Below are 15,665 nucleotides of genomic sequence, written 5' to 3'. Positions count from 1 at the left end.
ATACAGAAGCAGCATTCAGTGTGGGATCTTAAGACTGGGGTTTTAAGCCAAGTTTAGCCCCAAGACTTAAAAAATCATGTAACACAACTGAGCTTCGATTTCCCCACGTATATAATGATAAGAGTTGATGAGGTAATCCTTAAGATCCCTTTCAGTTATAAAACCCTCTGCTTGTAATGGTATGTTTATTCTTGAACAGAGCATACATTCACTTAGATCGAAGAGGAAAAAAATAACAAGAAGGTATTCTGGAGTTCCCATTGTGGCTCAGCGGGTTACGAACCCAACTAGTGTCCATGGGGATGCGGGTTCAATCCCTGGCCTCACTCAGTGGGTTAAGGATCTGGCGTTGCTGTGGCTGTGGTGTAGGCCAGCAGCTGCAGCTGCAATTCAACGCTCAGCCCAGGACCTTCCATATGAAGCACCTGTGGCTCCAAAAAAGAAAAAAAAAAAAAGTATTCATAGAGTTCCCGTTGTGGTGCGGTGGTTAACGAATCCGACTAGGAACCATGAGGTTGCGGGTTCCATCCCTGGCCTCACTCAGTGGGTTAAGGATCCGGATTGCCAGGAGCTGTGGTGTAGGTCACAGACACGGCTCGGATCCTGCGTTGCTGTGGCTGTGGCGTAAGCTGGCAGCTCTAGCTCTGATTCGACCCCAGCCTGGGAACCTCCATAGGCCACGGGTGTAGCCCTAAAAAGACAAAAAAAAGAGAAAGCTTTCTGTTAGAAGTCTCACTCCCATCTGGTCACTGTCTCCGCAGCCCACAGCCCACAGGTAAGTCATCGTTTTCCTCGGTTTCTTATGTAACCTTCAGAGTCTCTTTAGAGGCACATGCGCCAACACAAGTATATATCCTTATAAACCTCTTCTCTAAAAAAAAGGCCTCCGACGGTACTCCACTGGGCTCTGGCACTCTCAGCCTGTCTTGGAGCGCTTCCTCTACCAGTCCTTAGAGATGTGCCCTGTCCCTTTTCACAACTGCACAGTTCTCATTATATACACACCCAGTATCTACCACACCCTTCCCATACGGACAGGCTCTTGGATTTTCCCCCGTCTTTTGCTATTATACATCTTACCGCAAAAAAACCCCCAAACCCATAAACTTTAATGGCTATGAATCTGTCCATTAAGAGTTTAGGAGAAATTTCCAGGAGTGGAATTGCTACGTCAGCGGCTAAACGCAGCTGTAGAATTTTGGTAACATTTACCAAACTGCCTTCCATATAGTTTGCACCTACCTGCTCTCTTACCAGCAAGTCTGTGAATCCTGTTTCTCCACATTCCCATCAAGACAGAGCTGCTGCTTCCTCTCTCTTGTGGATCCTACCTCATCTGAGTGACGTGCGCCATTCTAACAGGACCTTAACGGGCGTTTCTCTTATTCGGATGGGTTCACGTGAGGAGCCGTGATTCTCTATTGAGAAGAGGATCTGCTCATATTCATGAGCCTTTGTCTCTAAGTTACTGGTCTTCCTCTTACTGCTTTATGAGTAAAAACTCTCCGACGTCAAGATAACAGTCCCACAGCCAAGACAGCCCCTAGAAATGACTGGGGAATCAGACTTCTCGAAGGCTTCAAGGGCTTAAGAATGGTTATCACTGAGATGCTCTTATGGGGAGGTACGTATCACCACGACCCAGTATTTGACGAGATGTGACCTAATATTTGACCAGGGAAGGCAGGCTTCACTCCCAAGAGGGGAAAAACACAGGGGACGACTCACAGCAAGACGATGTGATATCACTAAATATCCGCAAATACTTGGGTGACAGAGAAGAAATGGTAACTGTGGCTAAACATCACACACAGAAAAGCTTAAGACATAAAAAATATGCGCTACAATAAATATTCTTGTACTGTCATTTCACTGCATGTTTTAAGAGTTCAGTTACCTTAACGTAAAACAAATTTTTAACAAGACGCAATGCAATTATCCAAAGAGGCACACCCATTTTCCTAGGAAAGTTTGACGCTATGTGATCAGTCTATTTTCTGAAACATATTTAGAAATTCTAAAGATTCTAATAAACACGAAACCTCTGCCATCCATCAGTTAAGCATCCAAAATGCATATAGAAATATTTTTCCTATTTTTTAGCTATGTAAGGAAACACCCACATAATTTTTTAAAAATTCCTCGAGAGACCCTATTTGACTGGGAACTAATCAGGAATTTGCAAAGGGCAACCCGGCAGCATTTCAGTTATCTAGAAAACAACTTTCTTCAGTGACACAGGACCGATTCGCATGCATGCTCTGCTGAGAAGTTGGGGAGAAACAAAGATGACCCAAGGGCTTCAAACTCTACAACTGGCCCGTTGCCGCAATTTCACAGCAGGAAGACAGCTCTTCCCTGCTACCAAGAGGTGGTTCATAACACAGAACCTGCATCGTCATTTTCTTCTTTATGGCTGCGCCCGTGGTATACGGACGTTCTCAGGCCAGGAACTGAATCCAAGCTGCAGCTGTGACCTACGCTGCAGCGGCAGCCATCCCTTTAACCCACTGCTCCAGGGCGGGGATCGAACCCACACCTCTCTGGGACTGGAGCCGCTGCCGTCGGAATGCAAGGATTCTTAGCCACGGAACTGCTGTACCATCATTTAAAGGATTATGAAGATACGCGGATGTGTATCGTGTCTTTGATTCTGCAGCGCATCCGTGGAGGACCAGGGGTGTTCCTACATAACCGTCTGGAAAACTAAGCGTGCTGATTTGCCTGGTCACCTGTAGGCAGCACAACCTGTACCTAAGTCTCCTCCTAGGGCAGTCACGCAGTCAGAGGCAGGGAGCAATGGTTTCTGGGGGAGCCCAGGGCCACACCCCGCACCAGGGGAAGGGGCTGAAACAGACTCCCACGCCACACTAACCGTGAAACACGCTGTACTTTCACGACATCTAAAATGTTGACAACACAGACGTCTCCGTGTTGACAGGGGCATCCGTGACAGCCCGGCATCCTCCTGCAGGGCACAAACCCTCGACTTTCCCCCAGAATACAAACCTTTGGGAGGTGTGAGACTGACTCCGTTTTTAAGGCACCACTGGACGGGTAAGATCCCCAAAGAATCCGCATGGCACAGCATTGAGAGTTTACTAGGTTCTGGCCTTAGGTCATCGATAGTCACTTGAAAGAAATGACTGTTAAAAACCTGAAAGAAAAGACAGTAGAGCCCGGAGTTAATTCCTCAGGGGCGACATGTGATATGCTAGTGTGACAGACGGGCCCCCTTCCAAAGGCAGTAAACACATCCCATCCACAGGACTGGCCCTCCCATATCTGTCACGCAGATGGCCCCCCGGCAAAAGCTAGTGGATACTGGTGATCCTTTTCGTGCAAAGTAGTTGAATAACTTGAATATATGAGGAGCTCGAGAAGCAAAAGCATTCGTGACTTAATGGAAGCAAACCAACAGCCAGAGCCAGAAGAAAAACAAACTGATAAAGTGAAGACAAATTCTAGCCGGGACGGGTTTTTCAATATCAACAGCAGGGACCCGCATCCTTACACTGCATCATTCAAGAACCTCCATCCACCGTCTGGCTGAGAGATGTCTGGTCCCACCGTGCGTCCACCCCAAGAGCCACCAGCCCTCCAGCCCAAGAGGAAGCCTCTCTCACCGGCACGTCCTGCCTCAGAGATCCACACCTGGGACGGCCCCTGTACTGTGCGCCTGTTTCAAGGCGCATCCCCAGCGTGAATGCTGCTGGAACCCTCCCCACGCCCCAGCACCGCACTGGGCGTGCACCTCTGCGCTGAACATCCCCTTCCTGCTGCGCCGGACGCCACGTCCCTCTCTCCCGGCCGACCCCCAGCCCTTTGAGGACAGCCTCCTCCTGGTTACGCATCAAGATATTCCCACAGGAGTTCTCGTCGTGGCGCAGTGGTTAACGAATCCGACCAGGAACCATGAGGTTGTGGGTTCGGTCCCTGCCCTTGCTCAGTGGGTTGAGGATCTGGCGTTGCCGTGAGCTGTGGTGTAGGTCGCAGACGCGGCTCGGATCCCGCATTGCTGTGGCTCTGGCGTAGGCTGGCGGCTACAGCTCCGATTGGACCCCTAGCCTGGGAACCTCCATATGCCGTGGAAGCGGCCCAAGAAATGGCAAAAAGACAAAAAAAAAAAAAAAGACATTCCCACAATGCCTAGAAAACGCCAGTATGCAGGAACTGCTCGAGCACACATGGAGTGTGATAAATAACACCCACAGGGAAGAGGAGGGGGAACAAGACGGGCTGATGGGAAAAGCAGAGGGCGACCCTCGGGTGGACAGCCACACAGAAACGCGTGACCGGCTTAGAGAGCCCAGCAAGTAACACAGGCCAGGGCTGGGGGAGATCCCTTTCCCAGTCAACAGACATAAACCAGTGTTTCTGAGAACACGCGCACCCTCTTACTAAGCTACCCCTCCTGGCTCCTTCATTTACAAAATGCTTTCTGGCATCGGCCAGGGTCAAAGCTAAGCAGGAGAGTGGACGCACGTCTGGTCTGCTCGATGTGAGTTCTAATAAATCGTTAGATTTCTGCTGCCCGAGGGGTGCCTTTGAAAACAGACTTTCGGGAGCCAAGGACAGAGCCGCACCCTCAGGGGCAGGCCGGCCCCGACAGGCGACTTAAACCACCACGTCTTCTGTCCTTCACTCCGATGCCCCAGCGGTCCCTTCCCAATGTCCCCCCATTCGCCTTAGCGTTCAACACATGATGCACGATAGTAATTTACTTCGGAGGTTGTTACTGTCTGTCTGCGCCCCCAGCACCATATAAGCTCTGTAAGAGCAAGGACTCTGTCCACGGTCCCATCTCCCAGAAAGGTGCCTGTGAGTGTTCCATAAACATTTGTACATTCATGTGATCTAGTCACACACACACACACGGAGCTGTGAATAAAAATGTGCAATTCTTAGAAAACCAAACCAAACCAAACCAAACAGGAGGCGTTCCCGTTGTGGCCCAGAGGTAATAAACCCAACTAGTATCCATGAGGTCGATCCCTGGCCTTGCTCAGTGGGTTAAGGATCCAGCGTTGCCGTGAGGTGTGGTGTAGGTCAGATGCAGCTCGGATCCCCTGTTGCTGTGGCTGTGGTGTAGGCTGGCAGCTGCAGCTTTGATTCGCCCCCTAGCCTGAGAATCTCCATATGCCACACTTGCAACCTTAAAAAGACAAAAATTAAATAAATAAATAAAATGAAAAATAAAAATGCGCAATTCTGGAACCAGGATCCCTTCACAAAACCGGATCCCGGAAGAACAGGCACTAGGGAATTTCGGGAACCCTTTGAAACGCACATTTCCCGGGCACGTAATTCAGAGGAAAAGCAAGATTAAGTGTCTTCAAATCCATCAGGTTCATGGTCCCAATGGCTCAGAAACACCGGTCCACCTGGTCCAGAAGCACAGGCCTCAGGACTAAAGCCCAGAGCAGTCAGGCAACTGGCCCAAGACCACGCGGCTCGGAATGCGCCGACCTCAAAACAGAACCTGCAACTTCTAATGCCAGGATCCTGTGTCTAAACCGCACACGTCCCCAGCTGAAACTGTCAGCAGCGTGTCCCCGTAACGCCCCCACGGTGCCCCCGGCTGGTCGCTGCACACTGCCTCTTCCACGCGCTTCTCTGACTTCTCATCTATTTGTTATTTATTTCTTCAATGGTTGGGCCACGAAGACAAGCCCCAAGGAGCAAAAAAATGAAATTTTCATGAGGATGAGTAATTAATAGCAGCGCGTTACTGTCTCACACGTAATATCTAAAACCTCCTCCGATGCTAAGAGAAATCCACTTAATTATGAAAATCTTCGGCATGAAGAACATTCTAACTCTTCCTGCCACGTGGGTGAGTCTTGCACCCAGAGGGGCGCCGAGCCACGTGCTAAGAGGCGGCCGCACACGGCCAGAAACACAAGGAGGATCCGCCAGACACAGAACCGCTGAAGCAGGTTACCTTTGGGACGGAGGGTAAGGGAAAGAAAACGCAAAGAAAAACCGCTTCAACAGCAGAGGAAGGAGCTCCTTGCCTCCACCCCTAATAACGTTTACCTAGCAAATTCCTTCGTTCTTGTTTTTTCTTTTTTGTTGTTTGTTTGATTTTGTGAAAAATCAAACGTCGGTCCCTGGAAGTCTACCCAAAGAGATAAAGCTCCCTGGGCTGAAACGTCACATCCTAACATTATCCATGACAATTACTTACTTAATTTTCTTTTTCAGCCGCCCCCACGGCACATGGAAGTTCCTGGGCCAGGGATCGAGGCGGAGCCACAACTGCAACCTCCACCACAGCTGCGGCAACCAATGCCAGATCTTGACCCCACTGCGCCGGGCCGGGGATCGAACCCGATAATAAGCTAGATTGTTAACCCACTGCACTACAGCTGGGACCTGAGACAACTATTTAAAGATAGAGAAATTGTCTCCCATTGTCAGACTACGCCCATCTGCACCTCTGTTTGGTTTATTTGTAAACCCCCAGTGAAGCTGACCCCACAGCCTCCTAGAAAAAGAAGGGGCTGACACACATCGAGAGAAGGGGTCAGCTGGCATTACCAGATCACCTGCTATTGGATCAAAGGGAAATTCTGGCCAGGGTTCAACAAGGTATCACTCCTTAGATCGGGAAAATGTGCAAACCCCCGGAATACACAGTAAACCCCCCAGGCCATTCCAAATAAAAAGGTCATGAATGGATGGTGTGTGAGCAGTGAGAGCATGCATTTCAACCCCAAGATAATCATTCAGAGCCTCAGTCATTATTTGTTCTATGTAATTGTCCTTTAAATAAATTGCTTTAACAGTTACAGAAATAATTTATGTTCATTAAGGCAAAAAAATCTTTAGAAAAGAAAAAGACATTTCATTATCACAGCCATTTCCCATATTCTGTCATATATTATCACCAGAGTATGTCTCAAATTTTGGAAAATCTTGCATACTGTCATAAATTTTTTAAAAAGCATGATTCCAATAACTTCAAAACATGAATCACCGGGTCTCTTTCAGGAAAAGGAATTAAAACGGAATTGACTTTTAAACCCCCACGAAACACGTGGAAGGCTGTTCATTAAAACACATGTTGGCGAAGAATCTCGGTTTGTTAGTTTCTCGCACCATTTGTAAGAGGATATAAATGGTGCATAGATGTATTTAAGGTAGAAACCCATACTTTCGATGTTAGGATAGGTCACTTCATAGAGATTTCTTTGATGAGGAAGGGAAAAGGGAAATTGCAAGCTTCAAAGACTATCAGACTGTAATAAAAATGTCTTTCCATGACATGGTAACTCCGTTTTATTTATTTATTTATTTATTCATTCATTTTTCCTTTTAGGGCAAATCGACCACAGCCACAGCCAACGTGGGATCCGAGCCGCGTCTGCAAGCTACACCACAGCTCACAGCAACCCGAATCCTTAACCCACTGAGAGAGGCCAGGGGTCGAACCCGAGTCCTCATGGATACTAGTCAGGCTCATTACCGCTGAGCCACGGTGGGAACTTCCTCAGTAGCTTTGTTTTAAGCTTGTGAATCTTAGCTGGGTGAGGTTCCCTGTAGTCACTGAAAGCAGGAGAGAGGAAGGCAGGGAAGGGCTGACCCCCTGGGGGTTGGGATTCGCTTTGCATCGTTTTCAAGTATTTTCAAAACAGAAGCAGATCATATGAACCATGACCGGTGCAGGAAGGACAAGTTACTGTTACAAAGATTACAACCAGCCAACCCATCGGTCCTTTCCTTCAGGTGGCATGGGACAGATGGCGGTTTCAGGGTCACTCCTGGGAGACGGGGGCACCTCCACAGCGGCTGAGTTCCCTACCGTGCACTCACAGTTCCACGTCTGAACCCTCGTCCAGGTCACGGCAGGACGGGAGCATCTGCACGCTGTACCATCACAGGACACCTGACCTGCACCCCATCATCACAAGAGGAGCCATCGGACGGGTCTCACGCCATGACATTAGTGACAGAAGGGAGCTGACAACAGCACCGGCCTGGAGAGGAGGCAATTCCTCCTTAGGTGTGCCTGGCGCCTTGACAGATCCCCGCACGAGCGCGTCTCATCGGGCTGGCTTGGAATAGAAAGTCGTGTGTGCTCCACTTAGAGTGGACGTGGAGCGCTGGGGAGGGACCCTCACCTTGGTCACTGATGCAGGACAGACGTGAGAGGGCTCACTCATATTCACCGCTTCGAGCTTCATCCCAACGGTGAAGAAATGGCTGCGCAAATCTGCGTGGTCCTGAGGGGAAAGGACAAAAACACTGAAATCAATGGTATCCGGAAGTAACTCAGCAACTGTCTGGAGTTACGGAGTCACTGAGTTTTGGTTGGTGCCTGAAATCGGACTGACATAATTAACCCTCCCCATGCTGGATTTCTAATGACGGCAAGAGACCATGCATTTAATTGTTTTCTGCAGGCTAAACTGCTTTCCCAAGGGAAGCAAGCCTTTGTGCTCATGCTGAAATTTATACTAAGCAAACAAACAAACAAACAAAATCACACTGCAGGGCTTTAATCTTCTTCGGGACTGTCTCGGAGGAGTAATAGCGGCAATCAAATCATCTAAAAAAAGCAAGGGTGAGAGTTTCCTGGTGGTGCTGCAGGTTAGAGATCCAGCATTGCCACTGCAGCAGCTGGGGTGGCTGCTGTGGAGGGTTCAGTCCCTGGCCTGGGAACCTCCGCATGTCCCGGGAACTGCCATCAATCAATCAATCAATCAATCAATCAATCAAACACATGGGGGGCATCCTCAGAAAACGTGGCCTCTTGCTACTGCACTTGCTTTGCAGGCTTCAGTGAGGACCCTGAGGGGACCCAGCCTGTCCCTGTCTTCTGTGTCTAAGAGTATTCAGGGTACCGGTGGCTGTACTTGGCCGTGTGGGTACAAAAGACTCCAAAAGGGCCGTGTGCCCTGACTCCTCCGGCCTGATAACGAGGAGCAACACCTCCTGTTCAATCTGTGCCTGGCAGGTTTGCAGACGGGCTCACAGCAACCTCATGCGCACTTTCCTGCCTCCCCAGAAACAAGGTTCAATAACCACTTGGCGACCCAGCAAGAGAGGAGGCGGCCGGACTCCGGATGCCGGCATTTATCTCTTGAAGAGGGAAGGCGCCTCGTAACTCAGCGCCTGTACACACAGCAGTGGATAAATAAACGTACCGCAGCCTGTCCCCAAAGAAAGAAGGGCTTCAAGTCAATCCTGCTGTGTGTGTCTCAATACATCAACCGGGTAAGACGAGCAAAAATGTCTGGGGTTTTACGACTTTCTCTTATCTGCCAATGTAAAGCGGATTTTTAATTCATCCAAGGATGCCGTCCTGCATGTGGCTCTGAGGATCGTGCAGAGTCGGCGGGGCTGTGTCTGCTCCCCCTGCAGAGGCTGGTCGGTACAGGACAGCAGAGGTCACCAGACCAAAGAACTACCTGTTAAGACTCGCCACCCCGGCACTGCTGTCCCAAAGAAGGTGCAGCACACAAATGCCCATAGAAGCACAAGGACTGTCATTCCTCATGTCACTGCAAGTCTCTGGACCAGTGGATATGCAGTAAATGCTGGTCCGGCTGCAGCACCCAGAGCATCCGGGGCGGGGGTGATGAGCTTCAGACAGGTGATGCACGGTGATGCACTCAGCCAACAGCCGAGCATTTGCTGAGTTCAATGCTCAACGAACACAGGTGGATGTGACCAACACTGGTTGAGCTTACAAGCAACACTTTATAAAAATACTCTTAGGTGCAGGAGATGATTGCTTTTTAAAAAAAAAATACTGAAAACAAAGCATTTATTTTTAAAGGTGGCTCTGAGAAGGAATCAAAGGAAAACAGCAGAGAATGTTAAGGCAAATCAATACTTAACACCCATAATGCCAAGGCACAGCTAGAGACTTCACAAAACCCACAAAAGTGGGGAACCCAAAATGACGGACATCTGAACGAAAAGACCAAAAGGGAAGGTTCCCGGCAGCCACCGACGTGGCCCAGCATCTCGCTGTCAGGAACAGAATCACACAAGTGGGTCTTGCAGACACTTTTCCCCTTTTAGGCACAAAACCCTTTCATCTTTTGAAAAGAGGAGTGATTCCAAAATTAAGACATACTGAAACTTTGCCTGAACAGACCCAACAGGTTTATCGAGCAGGTGCTAGGAAACTGTTGGACAATACATAGATGTCCTTGGATGCTAATGACACACGGGTGGCCATGACAACGGGGCAAGATGAAAGGAGTATTTTCCCAAATCTTCTGTTTCCCTCTGCTAGCGATGACCTTTCTTGCTGCAGCATCTCTCCCGTTAGTCACAGCTACGAGGCTAAACATTTGCAAGACGTGGTTCACCCACAGGAAACCTGTGATTTGCCCCCCGGGTTCCTCTATCACCAGGAATTTCGACCTCGCAGCTGTTCTCCCATTCACACCCACTTTACTTTCTGCTGGAGGGATGGCCTGACAGCATCCTGGGCTTCTGGTCTACCCGCCGTCTTTACCCCCTCTTGATTTCAGCCTGTGTGTCCTTCTGTGTCCTGTGAACTCTTCCTCCTTCTGCTCTTTGAGTAGATTTCTAAGTAAGACGGATCCATGACCGCAGGCACCTTCTACAACCCAGCTCTCGAGGTGACCTTGACCACGGAACGGAAGTCTTTAGCCAAGCCCTTTAAAGGATTCAAAGGAGTGAATCTTCATTCTGAATGTAAAAAGCATGAGACTCAGAATGACAGAGAAAAGGTTCTGGGCCAGGGCGCAGGCAGCTTCATTATGGGGCTGGCAAAGTCTGACTTACGAGGCCAAAGGGGTCATTCGGGGCTTCTAACAAATGAAGAGGTTTTTATGATAAAAATTCAACACCAGTGAATTTCCAAAGAGGCCAATACACAGACCTTCTGAGCTCTGTGTGTGTGTGTGTGTGTGTGTGTATAAATGGATATTAGCGTGTGAGAAAAGGTACAGAGAGTCTCCCTGAAAAACAAATTTAGTCACTTTAGTCACTCACAGACCATTTGCTTCAGGTTAGAGCAAACGTATATTCATGTACACACACCAGCTCATCCGTCTCGATTCTAAGGAGGCAGAGTGAGTTCCTGATTCCTGAAATGACTCACAAAACCCATTATCCAGTGAGAGGTAGTGGGAAATTCACTGTGGGTTGAGAGATTCACTCTGGCCTTCTTCGCACCTGTCCATTACTGGATCAAGAATGATGCTGCGCCTGAAATCAGGAGGCAGAGCCACAATCTCGGGACGCCAGCAGACACGACACGCCTGTCACATACAAGAAATACTGTTGGAGTTCCCATCGTGGTGCAGTGGTTAACGAATCCGACTAGGAACCATGAGGTTGCAGGTTCGATCCCTGCCCTTGCTCAGTGGGTCAAGGTTCCAGCATTGCCGTGAGCTGTGGTGTAGGTCGCAGATGTGGCTTGGATCCCGTGTTGCTGTGGCTCTGGTGTAGGCTGGCAGCTATAGGTCCGATTCGACCCCTAGCTGGGAACCTCCATATGCCGCGGGAGCGGCCCGAGAAATGGCAAAAAGACAAAAGAAAAAAAAGAAATACTGTTTATTCAAATGGACTGCAGTCAGGTTAAATCCCTGTCGGCAAACCTCTTTTCTTTGGAGACACACTGGCAACGCCGCTCCCATCTGCAGTCGCGGCTGCACATTACATGTTTGCCCTTAAGTAGTTTTCTATTGATCAGGAGTAAAACGGCATTCATTTTACTGGAGGACGGCCCGACCAGCCTGCCTGCACAATCGCTCTTTAGGGAACCTTATTTTCAGTTGGATGACAAGGTAAAAGAGATTATGGACCCGTCCGATTCCATAATCCACAGAGATTTCATCAGCTTTCTTCTCTCCTAAACCCAAGGAACTCCCACTCTCCTCCTAAAACAGTGACCGTGCTGGGGGAACTTGGTTTGTGACATGGTATCAAGCACGTAGAAACGATAACAGCAATAAGATACTGTAACTACGTGTAAGCACTTTCCTTGAATTATTATTTTCCCCTCACCCTATCGGGAGGAAACTAGGACACAGAGAGGTTAAGTTACTTAAGCCAAGACACACAGTTGACAAGGAGCCAGGACTCAAATCCACGTGGTCTGAGGCTAAGAACCTGCTTAGCCCTCAGATAACCTAGCAGCCCGTGTTAGCTATCAGGCCACGGCACAGACCAGGAAGCAAAGACCAAAACACATCTTCACTTTCTTACTGTTAATAGTACACCAACTAAAACACAAATGAAACCAAACCTACTATATAGCACAGGAAAATCTGCTAAACAGTTTGTAAAGCCTCTGTGAGAAAAAAGAATGCATATATTTACATGTATCAGTGATTCACTTTGTTGTACAACTGAAACCAATGCAACATTTTATGTTGAGGATACTCCAATAAAATCTTCTTAAAAAGTAAAACTCTTAGAATCTCTAGGCTCCTAAAATTCTATTTCCAAGACAGATACGGCCAAGCAACAAAGTAATAGCTATTAAGGCTGACCATTGACTGACCATCTCCATATTTTTTTTTTTGGACTGTTCATTTGCAATGCTCTTCAATGGCTTATGAAAAAATTGTCAGAGAGGAAATTCTGACACTAAAAATTACCCCCTAGTCTTCATCAACAATGAACCAGTACTTCACTGACGGCTTTCACGTTCTTTAAGCCACAAAGACTCGAGAAACATGGGCAGTGAATGCCTGTGATGCTTTACAAGTTAACCATTGTCGACAGCTATTTCTCATCGCGTTATGAATGGTAACCCAGACAGGTTCACCTGTTAGTGTGGTTCATCCAGTTAACTCCCCGGCTGCAAAGTCCACAGGCGTCTCAACCCGCCAGGGGCATTTTCAATCCTCCGTGTCGAGCGCTAATCTGTGAACTGAATGAAGAGAAACGGCGGAGCGTGTGGGTCCCGACATCGAGAAGCTGGAAATGAGTGAGGCAGTGCTTGAGATGGGCAACGGCGAGGGTAGCACTGGGAAAAGACGTTTGGACAAAACACAGTATGTGTGGTCCTTTTGCCTTGACGGTTCTGGCTGAGGTCCCACTTTAGTTCACCTGTTGGGTCAGGCGTCAGAAAACCTCTTAGCATCCCGGGTACACACAGGTCACCCAGGTGCCTTTTCGAAGGGACTGCCATGCCTGATCAAAAGCACGACCTGATTCTGGAAGAATCCAACATGGCTGTTTAACAGACACAACACCAGGAGTTCCCACTGTGGCTCAGCGAATTAAGAACCGGACTAGTATCTGGGAGGATGAGGGTTTGATTGCCTCGCCCAGTGGGTTGAGGATCTGGCATTGCCACAAGCTGCAGCATAAGTCGCAGAGGTGGCTCGGATCCTGAGTTGCTGTGGCTGTGGGGTAGCCTGGCAGCTGCAGCTCCAATTTGACCCCTAGCCTGGGAACTTCCATATGCCAGAGGTATGGCCCCCAAAAGCAATTTTAAAAAAAAAAAGGCACATGACTATACAGAGCTGCCCGCATGCTGGCCACCCGTGAGTCAGGACCAAGGCGCCCCTCCCCGGCTGAGCGACAGAGCTTCAGGATGAAGACTCAGGTTCTTTATTAAACAGCTAAGTGACTCTGAGTGTTAATCTAGAGAAGGAGGTGATGACTCTGACTGGCAGAGACAGAAGACAGGGAAAAAGAAAGAACATCCCGTCACTGGAGGTTCAGCTTCTCCCCCAAATACCTCCTCGATCTTAACTTCTCACTCGGTTTACTTTAGCGGCTGGAAGCACGGCCGGTCTCGCTCTTATAAGTTAGTGTGTGTCAATTACACACGCCCCAAATAGGAGATGCTTCTTGCCATCCCATCCAATAAATACACCTCGTGTGACAGAGAAACATGAAGAACGTGACACCGGGGAGAAAGGATTCGAACCAAGTAACACAACACAATTAAAATGCACTTGGTGAGGCTTTTCATGTCAGAAAAAAGTGACACTCCTGCCCTGTACAGAAACCGAATCCTTCCGATCCGATGCCTCAGGAAATCTCCTTGGGTGGTAGCCATCGGAGCGTCAGCCTTTAATCCTCCGTTCTTTCTTTGAGCTTAAGTTAATAAGACAAGCAAAAAAGCACAAAAAACAGGCAATTCTGCCCCACTCCACATTTTTTCAAACTATAGTTGATTTTCAAGGCTGTGCCAATTCCCTCCACATGTTTTAAGTACCAAAATCTTTTAGTGCATCATATACACAAAACCAAAACACTGCTGAGTGTAATTCTTTCAGTTCCAGCCTGCCAGTTTTTTGGTCTGCAGGGACGTCAAACACTGCATATGCAGCATTTCAAAGGTCTCAATTAATCTGCCTGATTTCTCTGACTGGGCTTCAGAAAAGTCAAAGGAAGTAGTTTTAATTAGTATTACATTAAAATTGATACAGAATGACCTAGGCTTTAATGCCTTTCTTCGTACCAGCATGATACGTCATACTAAAAATTAATCCGGTGCAACTCATCACCCTGTTCCTTGTTTTAGCGAAGACCTGGTGCGCCTGTGTTCGTTAGATAATTACTCTCATTACATTAGTTTCTTCTAAGAAATGGACAGCGGGATGCCAGCATGTATTAAATCAATCGCCTTATTATACTTCAATCCCACTGCACTGAACTGCATAAATTCAGCCAATGAAATATTTATAAAAAAGTAATAAAAAATCTATAAGCTGAACACTAAAAACCGTTTTCATTTTTTATGTACAGCTGTAAATAGCCATTTCATCAACTAGTCATGCATTCAATCACGGTAAAAACTAGTTATGAGAAGACGTCGGGCTATATACTTCACCTCAAACCCCAAGAATTTATAACAGGCAATTAGAGCAGGGCTATTTCCATAGGAAGTCCAAAACCTGGCATGTTGGTTGCTTTAAAACAGGGGCAATGAGAACGCCTTTGTTAACCCTTAGCACCAACCTAAGAGCATTGCTACGTGGCAAGAAATTCAACTTCACCTACGGCCCCGCGAGGGGAAAAGCCAGGGCTGGTTTTGAGGGTGCAGGTAAGCAGGGATTACACAGTCTGTTCCCGGGCTTCCTTAATTCTCTCCTAATGAGCCAGGGTACCCCACCTTGGGTCCAGCCTGAGCGCTATGGGCTGAAGCAAACCACTGCCGAAGCCCTGGGGGCCGGCTTCCTGCAGGCTCAGAGCCCAGCGCAGAACACGGCTGAAGAAATGACTGCCGGGCATCCCTTTCTACAGAGGGGCCAAGATGCAAGTCAACGGTCATCACCGAAATACGACCATGGCCCCGAGCCTCTGACCACATGCAGAATCCGTCCTTCACAGCAAGGACGAGGAGTCGGCGATGGGCGAGACGGACCGTGTCCTGGGTCCCTTTCTGGGCACGTAGGGGCTGCTGACACGCAGGGGCTCACAACCCCGAGTGGCGAGTTCCCTCGGCCACAGGCCAGGAGGGTCCCCAATAGGGAAGGGCCGACGGCAGCCAGCCTGGCCCGGATCTAAGAGCGTGACGATCCCAAGCATCTCCCTCCCACCCTGGCTGCCCTCGCCTTCCACGGCGCAGCCGGCGTCCAGGTGAGAAAGCACCGTCCTCTCGCCGGGTGTCTCCCCCTTGGCACTGCGGGCGTCCCGGGGCGGCTACTCCGGGACCCCGTGCACTGCAGGATGCGTGGTCCATTTCCCACTCCCACCCACAGATGCCAGTA

The 15,665-nt window shown here is 48.7% G+C and overlaps 1 protein-coding gene across 3 annotated transcripts in view; it reads right to left on the bottom strand.

The window, feature by feature from the left end:
• Positions 1 to 15,665, bottom strand: part of SFMBT2 (Scm like with four mbt domains 2) — a 194,793-nt gene that overhangs the window by 60,883 nt on the left and 118,245 nt on the right. For all 3 annotated transcript variants that reach the window (XM_047755296.1, XM_047755297.1, XM_047755298.1), the window contains 2 exons: positions 8,127 to 8,228; positions 3,010 to 3,157 (listed from right to left, as the gene is read on the bottom strand). In XM_047755296.1, coding sequence (XP_047611252.1) covers positions 3,010 to 3,157; positions 8,127 to 8,228 — 250 coding nt within the window. The remainder of the gene's footprint in view (positions 1 to 3,009; positions 3,158 to 8,126; positions 8,229 to 15,665) is intronic.

This window comes from Phacochoerus africanus, chromosome 12 (assembly GCF_016906955.1).
Source record: "Phacochoerus africanus isolate WHEZ1 chromosome 12, ROS_Pafr_v1, whole genome shotgun sequence".
Lineage (NCBI taxonomy): Eukaryota > Metazoa > Chordata > Mammalia > Artiodactyla > Suidae > Phacochoerus > Phacochoerus africanus.
Note: the sequence above shows the minus strand (reverse complement) of the source record. Positions and strands in the feature narration are given on the sequence as shown.